Source organism: Bison bison, unplaced genomic scaffold (assembly GCF_000754665.1).
Source record: "Bison bison bison isolate TAMUID 2011002044 unplaced genomic scaffold, Bison_UMD1.0 scf7180017864197, whole genome shotgun sequence".
NCBI classification, from domain to species: Eukaryota; Metazoa; Chordata; class Mammalia; order Artiodactyla; family Bovidae; genus Bison; species Bison bison.
The window spans coordinates 777,426-799,070 of record NW_011494769.1 but is presented as its reverse complement, the minus strand read 5'-3'; the positions used below and the strand labels follow the sequence as shown (position 1 = coordinate 799,070).

The window sequence follows — 21,645 nt, the reverse complement described above, 5'->3', positions numbered from 1 at the left end:
GGGGGGGGGGGTACTTATTTGAGAGACTGGACCTGCTCTTTACCAATGGATGCTGGATCTTTGGAATGACTCTACAATAACTCCTTTTAATTCCTCCCACTGATTCTCCAGCATGCCTCACTGGTGGTGATTAGGCCATGGACAAAGTATTAGACAAGATCTACTCGATTTTGCCTTTGGCAATTCTGCCCCAATTATGATTATGGGTCATGGGGCATACAGGCTTCATCTCCAGCTGCATTTTCAGTGAAAAGCTCCACACCTGCTGTGGTATGAGCAGGGAGAAGCAGGCATCCTGTGATGGACCCCTTGGACTTCTGTTTTACGGCAGTAGTTCTCAGATGAGAGCCATAGTCTGAGCCCTTCTCTGGAGCTGTCAGCTTTGATAACATATAAAATTCATCTTTGGGGAAATTAAATACACATTCCATCAGCAGACCCTTGAGCTGAATGAATGGTGGGAAATAGAATTGAACCTGCTGTAGGAGAGAGGTAAGGGATGTGGTATACCTTCAGGCTGGCCAAAGGGAAGGCAGGTATTGATTTTGGAGAACTCGGCCCCGTGAAAACATCATGGGCCAAAGAATGCCGAAAGGTGTGACAACATGGACGTTTTTAACATTATAAGACAGTGTGAAACTCTAGCAATTGTATGCCGATGATGACTTGTTCCACGCTAATTTGAGAACTCTGATTTCTTCAGATAGATTTCTGACATCAGAGGTTCTTTGAGTAATATGAATAATGAAGACTAACTCTGACCAAAACTTAAACAGAAAAGGACCTTATCGTAAAAAGATACAGGGTCATTATTAAAATCTAGGCAAAGGCTGACTAAGCAGGCCTCAGCAAGGACAGGAACTAAAGCAGAGTGACCACATGGACATTCTCCAGGTGTCCCCACTGGATGCGTCACCATGAAGAGTTGCTGTCCTGGTCTCACTTAACTCAAGGTTCAAATTATAAGTTCTCTGGTGGTCTAATGGTTAGGATTTTATGCACTTTTACTGCTGTGGCCTGGGTTTAGCACCTGGTCAGGGAACTGAGATCCTGCAAGCTGCACAGCACAGCCCTCCCCCGAAAAAATATTCAAATTCCAGAGAGAATGAGTCCAGTTGGCCTCATCAGAGCCAATCCTCAATGACAGTTCACATAAGACTACACACAAGGCAGGGATACTTGCTCCTTAAAGGGAAGCAAAGGTGTATTAGCAACAGATGGGGTAAAAGCTGTGGGGCTAACGGAAATGACAGATGTCCACTGGACTGTTGTGATTCTAGCATTTAAGCATGAATCACCAGACCTCAAAAGGTAGACAGGCACTACTTTGGATCACTAGGTACTCTAGCTACCCACTCCTACCATCCCCCGCTTGGAGTTGTGAGATGGCAGGGCAGTGTCTTTGATGAATGCATTCTCACAATCTGGCCAGGACAGGTCTGCCCCAGGCGCTGAAGTGGTTCTTAGGAGCCGAGGGAACCCGGGGCAGCTGGAGGGAGGCCGCCTGAGAAGCAGAGGCTGCTGCAGAGCCGCCCTCTGATTAGCCGTGGGTGTGTCTGTGACCTGGTCCTGAATGTGCCACACCTGGAGCTCAGGAAGATCACCGAGTCTGGTGTTCAGCTTCAAATCTGGAGTCAGCTGGTTGATCACATCCAACTTCTGTCGGTTGATTGTTGGTTCTATCTTTTTGGCACATCTGGCCGAAGTGCTTGGGGAGGTAGTAATTTTATTTTTCCCCTCCTTTCACAGTTTCTCCTTGCCTGAAAAATTGGAATACATTGTCACCAAGTATGCTGAGCACTCCCATGATAGATGGGCCTGTGACAAGGTAGGGATTATCATCCAGCTGACAGTTGTCACGGGGGGTAAAAATAAGCAGCCCAAGAACATTAAAGTGTTCAGTCCAGGAAATCTGCCTGACGCGTCTAAGTGACAGACTTGCCATGCCAAGAGCATTCATTATTTTTGAGTGGCCGTTTCCCAGGGATGGTGGAGGTCGGAGAAATACGTGGTGGCAGCTGCTGGTGCACCTTTTCTTGTCTCTCAAGAAAATGATTGATTCTGGGAGGGCTGCTGTCTCTCTTCCCATTGCATTTCCTGGAGTTGGTGCTCAAGCACATGCTTATGTATGTTTGACATAAATGCTTAATGTGGGGCCAGAAGCTTTTATTCAATTTTATTTTTTTAATGTACCATTAGGAAAGGGAAAATTGAATGGAAAGCTTTACTCTCACGTTTTGCCAGCAAGCTGAATTTTGGTCTAGGGAAGACACCCGTCTTCCCGTGACAGGCAGTGCTGGAACTTCCAGACTCTCCCTTATTAATAAGCCCGTCCATCTGGTGTTTAAAATTCTTCACCACATGAGGTCAGGCTGCTTAATAAGTTTAATTGCTCTGTCAGCCCTTTAATGCTGGCAGGCAAAAGGAGAGGAATATGCCAAAGCCATCCCGGAGTCCTGTAGGCAGCCCGTTAAGCACTGGGGCCATTGCTCAGCTGGAGTTTACAGCCCGAAACGGTGGACCCACCTCCGCAGCACGGCCGCAGAAACCACCTCCCTGGTTGCACACTGGATGAGATACAGCTTGAAGCCCTGGCTCAGCCTCTGTCATGAGCTGGGCTCAGCTCTGATTCTTTCCTGAGCTACTGTTTGGGGCTCATGACAACAACAATCATTGTATCTGTAGAATGGGCTCATGATTCTAGAACAGAGGTTGGCATGCTTTTTCTGTGAAGGGCCAGATAATAACCATTTTAGGATTTGTGGGCCAGACAGTCTCCATTGCAACTACTCATCTCTGTCATGGTGGTGCAAAAGCAGCCATAGACAACATGTAAATGAAGGAGTGTGCCTATGTAATACAGTAAAAACTGTATTTCTAAAACAGGGACTCAGCTGGATTTGGCCCAAGGGCTGTCTGTAGCTTGCTGACTGTTGCACTAGAGCATCTGTGTTTTCTCAGCACTCCTTCATATGCCCATCTGGGCAGCTTGGACTTAGGGACAGGGACACGTCCATGAATCATCCAGTGCATCCCTAGGTCACATGCATTCTACCTTTTTAGTCACTCCTGAATTTGTATAGTTCTGTCTGTCCAAGCCACGCTTTTAGACCAGGCTGCACTCATCTTTTGCCCAGACAATGTGATGACCTTTCAACTAGTCTGCCCATGTGTATTTTCTCCAGTCTGCTCTTCATGCTACTGACAAGCAATGGTTGCAGGGGAGCAAGCATGTGAACAGGTACAGAGTGTAGGCTGTGGAAGCAATGGACACAGACCCTGAGAGGCAAGAGTGTGTGGTGGCTTTCAAGGAAGTTTGTTTCAACATGATGGGGTCACAGAGTAGGGCAGGGGCAGAAAGCAGGACACGAGCCTAAAGGAGCCAACAAGCCCTTTGCTGCAGCCATAGAGGCCAGAAAGAGCTTGGATTTTTACCGTGATGGCAGTTGTGAATCAGAAAATTTTACAGCAGCAGAGTGCCCTGATCAGAGTATTTTATAAAAATCACCTGACAGTGGTATTGAAACTGGAATCCGTTAGAGATGGCAAGACTGGAGGCAGGGAGACCACATAGGAAGCAGCTGCAGTAATCCAGGTGACAGCTGATGGTTGTTTAGCTGCTAAGTCATGTCTGACTTTTTGAGATTCCGTGGACTCTAGCCCACCAGGCTCCTCTGTCCATGGGATTTCCCAGGCAAGAATATTAGAGTGGGTTGCCATTTCCTTCTCCAGGGGATCTTCTCAGTCCAGTGATCCCAGCCACAACTCCTGCATGGCAGGTAGATTCTTTACCACTGAGCCACCTGAGAATGCCCAACGATGGCTTCTTATTGTTGAGTTGCTGAGTCATGTCTGACTCGTTGTGACCCTCGTTCATGGGGTTTCCCAGGCAAGAATACTGGAGTGGGTTGCCATTTCCTCCTCCAGGGGAGAGCAATGGCAGCCTGGGCCAATGCACTGGCAGGAAAGTGAGGGCAAGGCAGACGATAGGTCTGAGAGGTTGAACACATGTGAACAGGTACAGAGTGAAGGGGATGTTGAAGAAGGCTCCCACGTTTCTGGCTTGGAAAGTGAGTATAAGCTGATGCTGTTCATGGAGAACAGGAAACCCAAGAACAAGAGCCATTTAGAGAAGTGCAATGCTGGGTTCTCTTTCTGACCTGTTGAGAGGTACCTGCAGACATCCAAGCAGAGCTCAGATAGGTGTGGAAGTTATGGATCTGGACTACAGATACTGATTTGGTATTCATTTACTTACGGACTGGGGCCTAGATTACATACCCCTGGGAATAGTGTGCCCTGAGAAGGGACACAAGCTTGAAAAACTCCACATTAACAAGTGGGAAGAAGCAGAGACTGAGAAAGAGCAGCCAGAAGTCTCTAGGGGATGACATTATGAAAAACAGACTCTGACTTATCTCTGTACCCACAGTGCCTGGGACAGAGTCTACAACCTACTGTCGTAGACACTCAACCAATGTTTGTTGAATGATTTTTGAAATTCATCAACTTCTATGATTCTAGGAAACATGTTTTGCTACAGTTTTGCTCTGGGTTTTGCGGGCAAAGGGAGCAAACCAAATCAGTTCCCTCCATGCCATGGCCAGTAGGTCCATTTATCACAAGCATTCAGCCTTGACACCTGTCCTTGCCTGTGATTGTGACACACTGACCTGAAAAGCATTGTTCTCAGGTCTTTTGAAGCATCCTTCCTGTCTGTAGAGGGCCTGAAACACAAGCAAGTAAGTGGAGGGGACAGCCACTAAAACAGGAAGAAATAAAGGAGCAGGGTTCACAACTCAGGGCAGAGAGCCTGACAGCCTTAAAAGATCAATTAGATATTTTGGGGGGAAATTTCCAAGCTCTGTCACATTCCATTATTCTATTTGTTCAGTGAAAATAGAAGCTGGGCTGTGGGTCACATAGCAGGGCTTTCAGGATGCCAAGGATATTTGAACTGAGAACATTTCTACAGAGTCAGAATGGATGGAAATACGGAATTTCGCTGGATGAAAATGTGAAGACCCATCCATTGATCCGGCCTTTCAAGACATTAACCGAGAAGGTAAGGACCACTGAGTGGCCATGCTGGTTTCCCTTCCCGGGGAATTATATCCCAGCAGAGGAGCTGAGGGCACATTCACGGTCCAGCTCCTTAGAGACTTCAGGACTGGAGAAGCTCCTCAGGAGCTGGCCTATGACCCACGGCCCCAGGACCAGCTTCAAAGAGCCCGTTGGAGAAAGAAACACTGGTCAGCACTCAGAAGCTGGACCAAAATACATTTTGTGGTTCACTTGGCAACTGAAATAGGAAGGGCTTTTGTTAGATTATTGGGGGGATTATTTTGTTAAATTTTTTTGGGGGGGAGACATGAATTCAGATGGAAAGGACTTCCAATCACGAAGGATGAAAGGAACAGAGAAGAGAATCCCCAGGGAAATATGAACAGGTCTCATAGTTTTGTTTGCTTTGTTAATTATGAGATTTGGTTCAGCTTAACTCTGAATTCCTATCTTGCCATCAGTAAGTGTTCTCTGTAGGCTTTAGATTTACCATCACAGGTAAAGGATGATATGTATATCTTTATATGCATATTCACTGGCTATAAAATTGTGTATGACTCAAAAGAGAACTGAAAATCTAAGGAAATCTATTTCCCAAGCTCAGAGGAGAGCTTTGTGCAGACGCATTTTGACGTGCGCCATCCTGAACACCTACCAGACAACAGAAGTCACTCTTGAGAGAAAGGGGCGGGGCCCAGGTGGGTGACGCTTGCGCAGTAAGCGCTGCCTGGAGGAGGCCGAGGTGGCAGTGCTGGAGGGAGTGCGGTGGCGAGAGGGGAAGGGAGGAGTTCATTGTCCTCTTCTTGCTTCTCTTTAACCACAAACTGTGGGTAATGTCTGGCACATTCCCCTTAAAAGCCGGAGACTGTAGCGTCTTTTACTTAAAAACCTCCAAAAGGCTGAGGACGTGTTTCAGATGGGATGCTGCAGAGGGTATTTTGACCCGGTGAGAGGAAGTTTGAGCCAGTTAGCCCCCTCCGCTGTGGGCTCCAACGTCTTTTCCAGGAGACAGGCCAGCCGGAGTGCTGGAGCCTGCCCTACACAGCTCTTCTGCTCCAATGTTCTTCCAGGAGAAGGAAATTTATCGCTGGCCTGCCAGAGAGTCCCTGAAAACCATGCTGGCTGTGGGCTGGACTGTAGAGAGGACCAAAGAGGGAGAAGCTCTGGTTCAACAGCGGGAAAATGAGAAGCTTCGAAGCGTGTCCCAGGCCAGCCAGGTACGACCATCACGCCCAAAGGCCAGTGCTGGGCCAGTAGAACCCATGGAGAACCTGGGAATGCTCTCCCCAGGTAGCAGAGATGAGGCTCATCATCCATGAGCCCTGGGAATCTTTTGGGACATACCTTTGGCCACTGACGTTGGGGATGCTGATAAGAATGATTCTGCCTTTACTTCCCTAGGGCAACAGCTACAGCCCTGCCCCTCTGGATCTCTCCAATGTCGTGCTCTCCAGAGAGCTCCAGGTCAGTCTTGATGCCTTCAGAGCCAGCGTAACTTACTTTCTAAAACCCCTCAAGTACAGGGAATGTCAAACTCCAAAGAGTTAAAAAAACAGAAAGGAGAGAATGCCTGAAATATCACCACTGAAATATCGAAATTAGGAAGGGCTACACGGAGCAGAGGCCACTCATTCGAGATAGTCTCAGCAGAATTGACCAATGGTCAGAGGAGGTGAGGCTTTGCACTTCTTCTTGGGACATCGAAACAGGTCATAACTCACTAAGAGGAAGAACAAACAGCAAATTCCTATATCAAAACCCAAAACAGAACTGATAAGAGCCAGGAGAAATAACTAGTAACAAAACTAATAACAACTAGGAGAAAACCTATGAGCCGCCCCTGGGTGGGGGTGCTGGCCTGGTCACAGTAGGTTTGTTTCCCCAACCTTGAGGACAACCATGTATTCCATGGTGGATTCACGAAAGTTGCCTGTGGTGGTGCAGATGAGTCATCATTGCAGGGTTTCAGGACATGAAGCCAAGAGGATGAGATCAAAAGCCCTAAGTGGCTTCCTCCCACTCCCACCTTGTGCACACATCGGTGACTGTGATGGAAGCAGCTACTCCTCGGAGCATCCATCAGACCAATGCTTTATACCTTAAAGAAAGTTCCTTTCCAAAGTACACCCTTCATTCCAGGTCACTAACTTATGAGCCTTATAAAGATGAGTTCTATTTGAGAAATCTCATTTTTGCCCCAGTTTTCTGCAACATGGGGCCATTTTTTAGTTTGCTAAGCTAAAAGCTTTTGGGGATTCTAGATTTTTGCTTGACCTCCCACTTACAGCTCGCTTTCTCAGGTCAGGAGTAAGACACTCAACTCCTGTGACAAATGAAGTGCCACCAGCATGCAGTTTGCAATGGAAATGTGTGTTCTCTCAGAAAGGCATCAAACTGCCAAGATAATAAGTTACCAGGGAAGGCCCGAATTAGAAATTGTTTTCTGTGTGTATGGGAAGATAGAAAACTAATGAGGTGCATAAGCACAGACTAATTAATGACAGGAGACACTCAGTAATGTGCAGTTAGCATTTGGTGGTGCTTTGTTTCCAAGGCTGCCTGAAATAGCCTGGCAGATATGAACCCATTTTTCTTGCTTGCTTTCTCTCTGACCGTCGTCTCCCTGGTGGGACCCAGGGGATGGTGGAGGTGGTAGCTGAGAACTATCACAATATCTGGGCCAAGAAGAAGAAGCTGGAGCTGGAGAGCAAAGGTGAGCTAGGTCCACAGTGTCCTCCACAGAAGGTGAGCTGGGGGGCAGGTGTGTTTTCCCAAAAGTGCAAAGAGCCAAATATTTTGTCATCTCTCACTTTACGGACCCCAGGTGGTGGCAGTCACCCTCTTTTGGTACCCTATGATACCTTGACTGCCAAGGAAAAGTTCAGAGACCGAGAGAAGGCCCAGGACCTGTTTAAATTCCTCCAAGTGAATGGCATTGTGGTTTCCAGGTAAGCCGTCTTCCAGGTAATGTTAGTGGGACAGGGACAGGCTGGTGTGGTCTCTCCTGCTCTAGATCTTTAATCACCTGCCTAGGACAGCAGTTGGGTCTTTTGAATTAGGTAAGTGTTTTGGAGCATGAAGTCCTCTCTTCTGTCATAAGTAAGACTGATCGATGTCAATTTCTAAAAAAAATCAAAGATGCATGCAAAGAATCTACCAAAGAATCATGACAAATTATACGTACATACCTTAAACATTTAATTTAAACTTAAAACATACAAATATGCATTCATTCACAAATCTTGTACTGTAGACCCCAGACCTTATTTTACTTTGTTGTTTTATTGATTGGAATTATAAAGCACATCCATAATGCATCCTCAAACATCTGAAACTTGGGCTTCCCTAAAGAGCGGTGAGGATTAAGGCACATACAAAACACTGTAAGCGCAGCATTCTAGGGTTTTTTTGTTTTTTGTTTTTTTACAATTTCCTCTCTATGTTTTACAGTTTTCTTACATCTAGTTCAAAAACTCTGTATGTGGAAACTTACAATTGCAGGTCTTTGTAAAACATGCAGCCTAGTTCTCACAGAATCACCAGTTCTCTTCACACTTGTATTTTAATGTTTTATATGGTATTTAATAAAATGCCGTAATAACAATAGAGACCATGACTGACATCAACAACCCTGGAAAAAAGACTCAGTTCCTGGAGAGACTGAATGAACCGTGATTTCTGAAGACTTTATCTCCAGCTTATGTTGATCAGAATCATCTAGATGAAGGTTTTAGATGAGGATGGTCTGGGCTGCTTAAGTCTTAAAGTTAGGATCTGTTTTCCTGCTGGTCAGGTATCAGCAGTGGGCTTTGCTTGCCAAGTCCCTTGTAGAATGAAAAACAAGCAAGTGTCCCATCCTGATAAGCCATTTCTTCTGAAAGAAATGTCTGCCGAGCCAGCTGCTGTTTCTTCTTTTGGTTTCCTACAGAATTTTTGCCACTGAATGGCAGAAACCCCAATAAAATTCTATACAAATATTTCTATTGTAGCTCATATTAAAGAATAACAAAACTTATTTGCCATATTGTTGAGTGGGAAAGGTCAGGCAATGGGGGATAGCCCCTGGGGAAGCCTTTGAGAAAAACTCCCATCATCATTTTAATCCTGTTCTTAATGCTGCGATGCATGCAGACTGTGGTTTGCCAATAAATAACTCGCTCACAGAAATGAAAAATTCCTCTTTATGATAAGAAGGAAATCTAGGAAACAGGGAGGAAAAGGAAAAAGATCACTGAGTTCAGCAAACATATCCCTTAGCGGCTTACCCTGTGCCAGAACCTATCATGGGCACTTGACTATACCAATGAGGAGGTGACATCCTATCACTAAGGAAAACCCCTTGGTTCCTGCTGCCCACACCTCAAATCTGCCCCATCCTCAGCTTCCCCATCACTTGATGACACCCCTTTCTTCCGAGTGCTCAAACCAGAAACCTTGTCTCTTCTCTTTTTCCTTCAACTCGCCTCCACTTCTTTAGGAAATCCTGGTGGTTCTCCCTATAAGATACCCAGAATCTAGCCACTTCTCACCTTCATGCTGTCACTATCATTGCTGAAAGGGCTTCCTTCCCATGCTCCCTATTTCAACCTTTGGCCTCAACAGAGTACTCCTGTTAGAATATAGATCATATCGTGTCATTCCTCTATTCAAAACTTTCAATAGCTTCCCATCTCAAAGCAAAAGCAAACTGCTAAGGACAACCCATGGCATCCTAATGATTGAGCCCATTGTCCACCCCATACCCCTCTGAACTACTCACTTTCATTCCATCCACACTGGCTTCACTCAGCATGCTTGCTCCCACCTCAGGACCTTTGCACCCTCGCTCCCAATGCCTTGAAAGCTCTCTCCCCTGATGTCTCTATGTCTTCACCTTCCCATGTCATCCTTCCAATAAGCCCAGCACTGATTTAACACAACAGTCTGCTCACCCACCCCTTCAGGCACTCTTGGACCCTTTCATCCTTTAACTTTAGTTTTTCTTTTATTCACAAAGCTTATTAACCTCTAACACTCCATACACTTTATGTTTTGTTTTATGTAGCATTCATGCCTGTTCATAGCTGACATGTAAGTTCCGTGAACACAGGGGATTCTTGTTTGCATCTCTGCTTTAGTTCCATCTCAGCATTTATTGAATGCATGATGCAGATCTTTCTGAAAAGTCTTTTCAGAAATTATTGTAGCTCAGATGTTGCATGCTCATGGAGGCAAGTTCCAAATTCAAGGGGAAATGAGTCAGATGGTGAGTCAGATCACTAAGGCAGAAAAACCATTAACATTTGGAAAACAGAGTTGACACAGGGAAAATTGCTGGTGCACTGAAGTCACAAAGCTGTCTCTGTTCCCCCCTGGGGTTTACCTGTTTCCACCCTAGAGGTATGAAGGATATGGAGCTGGATGCCTCCTCCATGGAAAAGAGGTTTGCCTATAAGTTTTTGAAGAAGGTTCTGAAATATGTTGATTCGGCTCAAGAGTTTATTGCCCATTTGGGTAAGTATCATTGTGAAATATCACAAAAATGTGTGCTTCTCCTAATATCAAAAAGAATTCGATATTCATTTTTCAAGGAATGATGTTTTCATGCCATAATTGTTCATGATGCTTTTAGGCATATGGTTTGGGGAAGGACACAATGACTGAGATATTCCCCCCCACACACCCCATTTTAAAAAAAAATCAGCTTTGTCTTTGGTTTTCCTTCTGGATTTGATTGAATCGTTTGTCATTTTTAATATAACTCATCCTATTCTAAGTGTTCCATCTTTTTGCTTCGTGGCTCTGAGATTATGACTCAAGCTCTCTGAAGCTGCCTTCTCATCACTAAGATGGTGAAATGGGTGGTGATACTCTAGAGAATTGACACAAAAAATAACCAGCTCTCACAATTGCCAAGTACTTTGTAAAATATTAGATATTTTGTAAAAATCAAATGGCCTTTTCATGATGAAAAGCTTCTCTGTCTCTACAATGCTGTGACTGTTTTTGTTTTCTTTGCTCTGGCCAACTTCGTGTCACTTTTGTCTTCATAGAAGCCATTGTCAGCAGTGGGAAAAATGAAAAGTCTCCCCATGACCAGGAGATCAAATTCTTTGCCAAAGTAAGTGACCCTGTGCGTTTAACTAGATTACTTTTTCCTTGGCAGCCGCACAAATTAGGGTGCAAGTTAACGCAGATTCAACGAAGATACTCAAAACCCCAGTAATGGCTTTGATCATACAGAACTGTTTGTTGTGGAACAGTCCTGAGGCAGGTTGGGCAGCCTGCTTTGCTCCATGCCATCACCCAGGGACTCAGGTTCTTCCTCTCATGATGTTCTTCCATCTCCTAAAATGTAATCCCTGACAGTTTGGTCCAAACAGACACAACTGTACCACATCTGTGAGAAAGAGGGAAAGGAGAGGGGAAGGAAAGCATCTGTTTTATTAAAGTTCTATCCCAATAGCTAGAACAGAATCATTTTAGCCTCAGCTAGCTGCAAGGGAGGCAGGTAATGCATTTTCTAGCTGGGTGACCCCATTCCCAGCTAAATTACAGGGGTTTGTACAGCTAAGAGAAAGAAGGGGAGAGTGAACATGGAGGCCAGTGAGCTGTCTCAGCCACATAACCCTAGGCAAAGGACTAAATACAAGTGAGGACTTGAGGTAGCCATGCTCTGAGAAGCAGAGCCAGGATGCTCCAGGCTAGTGGTGCTAGCCCATTCCTCAAGTATACTGTTGAATGCCATGCCCAAGAAACCACATCTGAGCGCAGGCTAAGTACAGGACACCCCTGAAAGTGTTGACTCAGGGCCCCATGTGCACTTCTTTGGGTGCTTAGTATCTTCCTCTGTCCCTTCACATGTACCCAAGGCCTCTGGTTACAGGACTAGGAAAAGAAAATGTGTTGGAAACTGAGATCCGCAGGATAGTGTTTCCTGGAAATTCCAGGACCAGTGTTCAGAGGCTTTTTGCTCACTGAGAAGGAACTTTTTCAAAGGAACCAGAGGAAGGACTTTTGCCAGCTTCCTAGAAGTTTATCTCTAGCGGATCTTTCAGTTCATTTCTGGTGGATCTTTCAGGTTCTCCTCCCACTGGTTGACCAGTACTTCATCAGTCATCGCCTGTACTTCCTGTCCTCCCCTCTGAAGCCCCTTAGCAGCAGCGGGTATGCCTCCCATAAGGAGAAAGAAATGGTGGCCAGGTGAGTCTACAGAAGAGAAGGTCATGGTGCTGATGTGATTTCCATGAAACCCCAGATTCCTGGAACTTAAATGGTGAATCTTTTGGAGAAATGAGCTGTGGCCTGACAATTGGCAGCTCAGAGGTTTCTGTTATCATCTTTTTTCTGAAAATGACTTTATTCATACTTACCTGTGTATTATTTTGGCAACCAAGAGAAGTGTACTGTTTGTGGGTATCAGTAGGATTAGGGGGTAGATTTATATACTCAGATCAACTTCCATCCTGAAATATATTTAGAAAAAGGTGAAGGTAATTCTGAAGCTTGGGGAAAGCAAACACACAACATTGAGAAGAAACAGATTAACACTGCTTTCAACCCCATTCTTATCAGGTTTTTAAAGATTAAATTGCTTTTAAAGAATCAGATTTTACAAGTCTTGGTATGGATGACCTGAGATTTGAAATCTAGGCTGGCATAGTTCAATTTAAATTTCTAACAGGAAACAAATTTTAATCAAAAGTGTCAGCTTGCCTTCTTGTTCCACTAGATGAGACATGGGGATGTCTCAGCAGAACTGAGAACAAAGCGGGGTGCTTCATGATCAGGCTATGAGGTGGATCCCACCATGCCTCAGGTTCTCTCTGTATTTGACTTATGAGTGACAAAAGCATGGGTTAGATTTCTAAAGAGCAGAGAGTTAAGGACTGCAATCAGAGTAGTCTGTTCACCCTTTCCCTAGCATCCATTGGTGGTGAAGAGTGTACTTTATATTTTATAAGGACCTAGCCATTGACAATCTTGGGAGGATTGTCTCAGCAGTGAGCTTAATTTTTCATATGCACAAATAATTGCCCACCTGTGGAAGTATCATTGTGAAACACCACAGTGCTTTAATTTCTAAGAACCACCTGGATATTATGATCTCCATTTTGCAGATGAGGAAACTGAGGTTTGAGCAGGTTCCTTCCAGTGCCTAAAGTGACCCCAGATAATGAGAGCAAGAATGAAAGCCCACCCCTCTTTATCCAAACCGAGGGGCATTTTCTCTATACTGAAATTACTTCATTTAGTGATATTTGTTAAACAGGGAGAAGCCCATGCTGTCAAAATGAGATGCACTTACAACCAGTTACTGACCTAACATTTCCTAGATATTTCCACGATGCACTAGTGTATTTTGTAAGAAGGAAAATGAGGTGCCAACTGAGATATTCAGATAAGCCAACAGAGGGCAGGTGTGTCTGTTCTCTTCATCTATTTTTCTTAGATTATTAATTCATGGAAATGTAACATTTGTTCAGCCAGGAACCATTTGTCATGGCTGGAATACAACCTGGAGCTGATCAGCCTTGCAAATAGCTTTCAGATCCGTCAGCATGCGTGCCGCCCTCCCACAGCCGTGGTCGTCTCGGCCCTGAACACGCTCCCACTTACAGGCCCCTCTGGTCTGCAGCCTTCATCCATGCCCCGCCTCTCCTGCATCTGCTGCCATGTGTCACTGCTTTCCAGAGTCTTTCCCTGAGGACCTCTTTATCACCTTCTAACTCTGAGAGGAGACTGAGGTGCCGGGGGATGCTGGACCTCATAACTCTGGGCAAAGAACAGTGCTTCTACTTAAATGGTGGGCCCCAAAGGTGACCCAAAAAAAAAGGGCCTTTGAAAATTTCAGGCCCTGGCCTTGGCGTGCCTGAGAGCACTTCTGACAGCAAGGGGAGCCACATTTTTATCAGAATCAAACAACCCAAGGATCTGCTTTAGCTCTAAAAAATGTTGTTTGTACAGAGTGGGTCCACTTGGAAGCATTTTGCCAGAAATAACTGAGTTTATTAGCCCCTAATTCTGCAGACTAAGAAAGTCATGTTATGAGTCTCTGCCTACAGATGAGAAAGCTAAAGCACAGAGGAGTGAGCTGGCTTCATCATGACAGCCAGCTAGTTCTGGCAGATGCACAGGACTCATATTCCTCCAGGATCCCTGCCAACTCCATGAGTTTTCATCACATACATAACTCAAAAAAAAAAAAAAAAAACCCTGGGAAGAGAGAAAAGGCCCCATTTCACACTTGCTGGCTGCCAAGTTTCTGTTAACTTATTCTGAGCTCTCCTAAGCTCGAGGCCAGGGTTTCCAACTTATTTCCACTGCAAAAACAAATGACTAACCAGGAGAGACTTTGGCTCTTGTTTCCAGTAGACAGCCCAGAAAGGCTCAGGGCATTCACTGAAAACCGTTTAGAAGTGAATAAGTTTTCATCCCCACCAACACTTAGATGGATTTCTTCTTCATTTGGCCTTCCCACAAAGACTTCTGCCCTGTGTTAGAGCATGAGTTCTAAGACCAGGGGAAGGACTTCACCTGGATCTCATCTAAGAATCCCACAGCCTGTACTGAGTGATTTTATTCTACATTCCCTCTTCCTGTTCCTCCAGAAAGGACTGCTCCCTGAAAGGGTTGCCACGTTCTTGTCTAGCTGTGCCAATGTCAAATAATGTCAGCATTCTCAGCAATCTCCTCCAGGAACACAGGTCAAATGATGGCCATGGTGCCCTAGAGGGGGGGCCATCAGGAGAGTGTTCAGAAGCACCTATGGGCTCTTTGCTGACTGCACAAGGCACTCTATTAGGCACTGTGAAAAGTAAAAGAGTAAGACACAACTGGACTCCAGCAGGTTCCATAGTAGAAAATATGGGTAAAGGCTCGGAATAGGGTCAGAAAAAACACAAAAGCATGGCAGGTGGGATTTCCTAGCTTCAAAGACATGAATCAGACAGCAGTTAAGCCTGTAGGCTAATGGAGATGACAGAGAGAAGCCATTCCTTGAAATGTTTCTGGTGCAAAACAGTATTGCCCATATCTGAATCTTTATTCCAATCCTGCCATCTTGCCCACCTCCCAACTAAGGCCTCACACCCTTCACCCAGTGAAGACAATAAAAATGGCTTGCAATCCATTGCAACAATGGAAAAATCCTTCCAGAACCCTTTTTTACCCAAATGTGGGTGTTATCTAAATGAATGTTGTTAGTACTCTATAACAAGACATGGTTTACAACAGCTGGCTCATTGCAAAATATTGTAGCTGTTGCAGAAGGATTGTTTTCTGTAACATTGTAGATGCCTGCAAGGTATCTTTCATGATTCTCCAATGAGACAGGGGGAACCGCATGTTTTCCTAGTGTGGTCCAGAGGACCCTTTGAGGGGAACGCAGTCTGTCTTCCTGGGCGTGGGGGGGGGCATTCTGTGCACTTTGTTTTGCCGTATGGGCGGCTGAGGGATAAGGTTTAAGTGGGTCTGCCTTGAATCTCTGTCCCTTTCCCACTTGCATTTTTTTCTGCTTTAGCCTGTTCTGCAAACTCGCTGCTCTGGTTCGACACAGGATTTCCCTCTTCGGTAAGAGAAGTATTGCTAAAGGCTGCACGTCCTGTGATTACCCTCAACTCATGTCCCACAGACAACCTGAGCCTTAGGACTAAGGTGTCACCTAAATTTGCCATAGAAAATTGGGCTGAAGCATGATAAATGACCTCTGTACCCCTCAAACAGCTTAGATTTTCCATGCCAATGAATGTTTTAAGCTTTGCCTCTAACATCCATCACAAAGCCATGTGTCAGGCTGGAGATAAATGCCTTGGCCCCAAACAGAGCCCTGGCACTTTGCATGTTGGTGGTTAATTATGCTGGGCTGTGGTTTGTGCTTATTGAGAAGATTGGGTTTAAATGACAGGCTGAATGGCTTGGGGAGTCACGGGTGATATTTTTTATTTTAGGGAGCGATTCTACGACAATGGTGAGCTGTCTTCACATCTTAGCTCAGACACTTGACACAAGGTAAGTGTGCCCGGCATTCTCCAGTATCTTCTCAGGACTCCCCCCTCTGACTCTCTCTTCACTTATTATTGTATGGAAGAAGAAACGTGCCACCACTCTGCAGGAGCCAGGGAGAGAAGGGAAGACAGGGAAAAGATGGAAATCACCCTGATGTCAGCACACTTTTTCTCAGCTCATGATGGAGAGCCACTGTCGTGACAGATACTGAATGCTGAAAGCTGAGCATTTGATCAATTCTTGTCTTCTCTGACTGAGAAGTTCATCTTTCAGAAGATAAAACAGACAACGTGGCAAAGTACCACTTTGTACCTAATTCTCCACAAAAAAAGTAAAAGCTATCTGATGGGTGGTGAGGCTGTAAGGACCCTGGGAGAGGGACTCACAGCACTCTGAGTTCAAAATGGCCAAGGAAGGGACGTGATTACCAAAAGATCAAAGACAAAGATAGATTCCAGCCTGAAGGTGTCCTGAGGGTCTGTAGGAAAGATGGCTGAACAAAAAAGGAAGTCTTCCTTCCTTTCACGCATTGGATTGACCAAAAAGTTTGAGTTTTTTTAATAAGATGTTATGGATAACATCTATGTATATAACATCAGATATATGTGTGTGTGTGTGTGTACATATATTATGGTAGTATCAAGTATTTGATGAGATAAAAAGAGGCAAAGAACTGAAGGGAGCTTTTATAAGCAGACTTGTTAAGCAGGGCTGTTCACAAAGTCGGGAGAACATGCTTCCCAAAACCCAAGGCAGAAGAGAGGCAACAGCCTAAAAGAATGGCCAGATGATAAAAACCTCTATAAATTAAAAATGGTTTAAAAAAAAGTTAAGGGCAATTAAAGGGGATTTTCAGGTTTCTGAGAGAAATATGTTGTGGAGGTACTAAACCCCTTAAAACTCTTGTACACATTCAGTTGTGTCCAACTCTTTGTGACCCCATGGACTGTAGCCTGCCAGGCTTCTCTGTCCTTGGGATTTCTCAGGCAAGAATAATAGAGCGGGTTGCCAATTCCTACTTCAGGGGATCTTCCCAACTGAATCTACGTCTCTTGCATCTCTGGCACTGGCAGATGGGTTCTCTACCAGTGTACCACCTCGGAGGCCCAGAAGTACTAACAGCACAAAATTTGCAGGATCAGACCAAAGCATTCCAGGGGTGCAGTTGGGATGAGGAATCTTTATTCCCAAAATTTGCAAAATGCCTAAAGAGCGGGTTTTCTTCCTGCAAAACTAAACAGAACACAGGTCAGTGTGTTTCATAGTCATTCCTGAGAAAATCTGAGGAAGATGGTTTATAAATACTTACAGGATAGGAACAAGCCTCACTGACTTTATTTCCTTGTTTTTATGTTTCTGATTGGCTGGATGATAATCGTGAAAATGCTGTAGATAAAAAGCATCTGGCCTTGTGGCAAGCCTGTCATAATCTTGTGAATAAGATGTAGAAATATGGAAAATAAAAGATAACTGATAGGCTTTGTTCCAGTGCTGAGTTTTATAAGATAGTTTTGAGGGAAAGCCCCAGATACCCATAGCTAATCTCTATTCCCATATGGTTTCTTCAGTGGTCTGAGTAAGCTGTTTTAAAAGGGGGTGACCCTTCTTCCCTCCCCTTCTCCAAGCCAGAACATCCCTGCGAAGTGATAGAAACATAAGCTTCAGTTGATTTAATTCTTTGTCCTCTTTTTCTAAGAGGTCCTGCATCACAGGAGAGCTAGTATTTCTAACTAGCCCTTATAAAAGTTGCTGAGCCCATGGGAGCTGAAGAAAAGTTCTCTCTGTGTCCTTTTAATTAGATATTTCCAGAAGAATGTAGCCAGCTGCAATATTATATAGATAGCAGGTGACCAATATCAGTTTCTCTCTAGATCGTCCTGTCCATTCTCTAAGAATTGAGCAGTGTGTCAATGTAAAGTGTAGACAGCAACCCAGAGCAGTATTACCAGTATATGTGTGCATACTCAGTCATTTCCAACTCTTTCTGACCCTGTGGACTGTAGCCCGCCAGGCTCCTATGTCGGTAGGATTTTCAAGGCAAGAATACTAGAGTGGGTTGCCATTTCCTCCTCCCAAGGATCTTCCCAACGCAGGGATTGACCTTGCATCTCTTGTATATCCTGCATTGGCAGGTGGATTCTTTACCACCATGCCACGTGGGAGTCCCAAGAGTTGAGCAGTCATGCCCTCAAATCAAGCCTGCCTTCCAGTTGCTGGCCCATGCTTCAGGATTCTGTGATCCCAGTTTCTTTTTGGGTGTTAATAATTACTGCAGTGACAGGGGTGTCAAATGTCTGCCCAGGTTGCACTGAAAGTCCCCAGACTCTAGAAGGGAATTGGCCAAAGGTTTGGGTTATGCTTCTGGTTTTGAACATTGTTTGCTTACAGGACGGTCATGAAGTCAGGCTCAGAGCTGGTGAAAGCCGGGTTACGGGCATTCTTTGAAAATGCAGCGGAAGACTTAGAGAAAACTTTGGAAAACCTGAAGCTCGGCAAGTTTACCCATTCCAGAACACAGATCAAAGGCGTCTCTCAAAATATTAACTACACCACGGTGGCTCTGCTCCCCATCTTGACATCCATCTTTGAGCACGTGGCTCAGCATCAGTTCGGGGTGGACTTACTCTGTGAGTTGACCTGCCGTCTGTCATGGATTCATGTGTACCCAGCTGCAGATCCTTAGGAAGCGTGGGGTTCATTCCCTTAGGCTGACCTTCAGGGCAGAGTAGAGACAACCATTCCACACTTTTTCCTTCTTAATTAAAAAAAAAAAAAAGGAGTAGACTCTTGGAGGGGAAGAGATCCCCAAATATCAGTTTATAAATATTTCACCTTTTCCCACTGTACCCAGGACCAGTCTTCTACCCACTGGTTTCACTCTCAGCCATTGTGTTCTCTCTTAATTTGAAAAGGTTATCTGTGAAATCTGTCAAGAGATACAGGTTTGTTCCAAGACACCAATTTTCCTATTAAGAAGCTTTAATTTATTCACTGTATATCAGGAGCAAAGGAAAGCTGCTAACATCTGAGCTGCCAGAAGAAAGACCATAGTTGGTTGGTTTTACTTTGCGTTTAGTACCATGTTCAGCCTTCTTATCCTGCTACCAAGCTTCAATTTCACACTGTAAATGGTGGCACATGATTGAATTAGTTTAACCAATGGCCAATGGCTAAGGCTGTGTCTTCCATAGCCCTCAGTAGTGAAAATCAGTTGTTTCCATGGGCTTTGGGGGAGAAGGAGGGGAACATCCAAACTCATTATTCTGTGTCATGGAAACAACACACTTTCTTGTTGAAAAATAAGAAATTAAACTAGTTCTTTGTGTTAAATTAGTTCCAGCCTTATTGTGAGTTTCATACATTAATAGAGGCATGTAGCCTGCCCATTAAATTCTGAGTACCTAAGTGAATGATGCCCTTCCCTTGAGAAACATGGCAAAATCATAATACAATTGAATTACCTTTTGTAAAACATCTATCAGAGAAGCTGGGACAGGTGGACATGAGGTATTTTGCTCTGTCTCATAAGAAGTAGGGACATTGTACACGTCTCCCTGGAAAAGGAACAAAAAGCTCATTCAAGCTTCGGATTCCTTTCATTCTTCCTTTCAAAAAAAGGAAATAGTGCTCTGGATAAAATTTGACTGCAGTGTCTCCCTCTATTGGAGGGGAAAAAAAAATACCGCGTGGAAGGACTCACTGGTCAAATGATTCCTTTCCCTGAGAAGCTATGTGATCTGTATCTGGGGTTCCACAAAGGACCTGGGATGGCACAGTGGTGGGTGTTTTCCTTATGGTGTTTTCTCTTCCAGCTCAGCAACTGGCATTTGAAAAGAGAGGGGCTCTATTTGTTAAAAAGAAAAAAAGTGAGATCTTTGGCTCTTGGGTGAAGCCAGTGTGTTTTCTGTTTGCAGACCCTTGCTGTGTGCGGGAGGTGGACCTCTGGGGTTGATGCCCGAGAATGACAGTTCTTGTTTGTTCTTTCCAGTGGGTGATGTGCAGCTTTCATGCTACCATATACTGTGCAGCCTCTACTCCCTCGGGACAGGAAAGAACATCTATGTTGAAAGGTAATGAGTGAACAAAAGAGGCTAACACGTTCGGGCTGAATGTGTTACTGAAATCTTTAAACACTTAACAGTAGCATCTTTCCAATCCAGCAGAAGCAAAATGCTCACTGAAATGGCTTAGTGATTTTGAGCCTCACTTATGAAATGTTTATGGCAGTATTTAGAAGTGTTAATGAGGCTTCTAAGATGTATGACTTCCGTGGAGATAGCTGGAGAATGTACGTGGCTGGAGGAGCAATATAGCCAAACTAAATCATGTGCTGTTGGCCAAAAAATGTTGAAGAAACATCTCTTTCTTTATAATCACAGCTTTCAGAGAGCTTCCAGAGTTCCTGTGGTTAAAGCTTGCTGAGAAGCTCAAGGGAAGTGAGGCGGTTGCTTTAGTGTTTAATGAGTTTCTATGTGATATGGCCCTGGACCTTTACCATTCTTGGCTGTCAGATTAACTATAATTTTTAAAAAGTTCACACTTCGGGAACAGAAATGCTACTCAGTGGTCTTGAATCTGAACAGGCTGACTTTCCAAGGTGTTTGAGTTCCCACTCTGCTCTCTAATCTGCCTGGAGCAATGGAGGCCTTCGGCCACCCCTTGCTTTTCAGAATCAAATGTCATGTGTTATGTGATTCTGTTTAAATCCATGGAGAAGATCAGAAAGATAAACACAGTGTTAGCCAAACTCTAGATGTAGACTTATCCTTGGAAGATTTTTTTTTCCTTTTTTGCCTTTTCAAATAAGGAAACTGGAAAGAATTTGATCTGTGCTTAAAATTGCTTAATCTAAACATCCTGTTGATATCCACGATCTGTAGACCTCCTCAATTTATGATCCTTTATCAAACAAACCAACAGTATATCCCTGTTTCATATCTAAACTTACATAAATTCTAATTGCAGTTTCTCAATAAAGCAAAAAAAAGACTTTGACTCCTTCAAGAACTCAGGATCTGATGACTTGAAATCATGTGCTAATAACCAAAGCATGTTGAAGAAATGTCTATGTCTTCATAATTACAACTGTTAAGTAGCTTCTAGAGTTCAAGAAATTAATTGAAGAACTAACAGCTAATTTATTTTGATTATGAGTCTAATTCCTTAGAGTTACATAGCTTTCCTTATTGTTTTACATGAAATATAGATAAATAGTCTTGTCCTTTAATAGGAACTGGGCAGACAAAAGTTATAAACATATTTTATACCAAATCAAGAGAATTAAAATTTTTAATATTTAATACAGAATTTCACCTAGGGAAAGTGTCTTTACTTTCATTAAGCATTTGTGAATATTTTCTCAACATCTTTTCTTATTCTCTTGGTTTATATGTATGTTCGTGCATGCTAACTTACTTCAGTAGTGTCCAACTCTTTGCTACCCCGTGGACTGTAACCTACCAGGCTCCTCTGTCCCTAGGATTCTCCAGGCAAGAGTGCTGGAGTGGACTACCATGCCCTCCTCCAGGGGATCTTCCCAACGCAGGGACTGAACTTGTGTCTCTTATGTCTCCTGCATTGGCAGGCAGGTTCTTT

At 44.2% G+C, this 21,645-nt stretch overlaps 1 protein-coding gene across 1 annotated transcript in view; it reads left to right on the top strand.

Annotated features, from left to right (window-relative positions):
- Window positions 1-21,645, top strand: part of RYR3 (ryanodine receptor 3) — a 567,299-nt gene that overhangs the window by 458,836 nt on the left and 86,818 nt on the right. Inside the window, exons 52-64 of the mRNA XM_010844173.1 lie at window positions 1,750-1,828; window positions 4,976-5,065; window positions 6,135-6,281; window positions 6,466-6,528; window positions 7,702-7,777; window positions 7,889-8,012; window positions 10,442-10,557; window positions 11,097-11,164; window positions 12,125-12,246; window positions 15,566-15,615; window positions 15,993-16,053; window positions 18,439-18,677; window positions 20,039-20,120. Of these exons, the coding sequence (XP_010842475.1) occupies window positions 1,750-1,828; window positions 4,976-5,065; window positions 6,135-6,281; window positions 6,466-6,528; window positions 7,702-7,777; window positions 7,889-8,012; window positions 10,442-10,557; window positions 11,097-11,164; window positions 12,125-12,246; window positions 15,566-15,615; window positions 15,993-16,053; window positions 18,439-18,677; window positions 20,039-20,120 (1,317 nt within the window). The remainder of the gene's footprint in view (window positions 1-1,749; window positions 1,829-4,975; window positions 5,066-6,134; window positions 6,282-6,465; window positions 6,529-7,701; window positions 7,778-7,888; window positions 8,013-10,441; window positions 10,558-11,096; window positions 11,165-12,124; window positions 12,247-15,565; window positions 15,616-15,992; window positions 16,054-18,438; window positions 18,678-20,038; window positions 20,121-21,645) is intronic.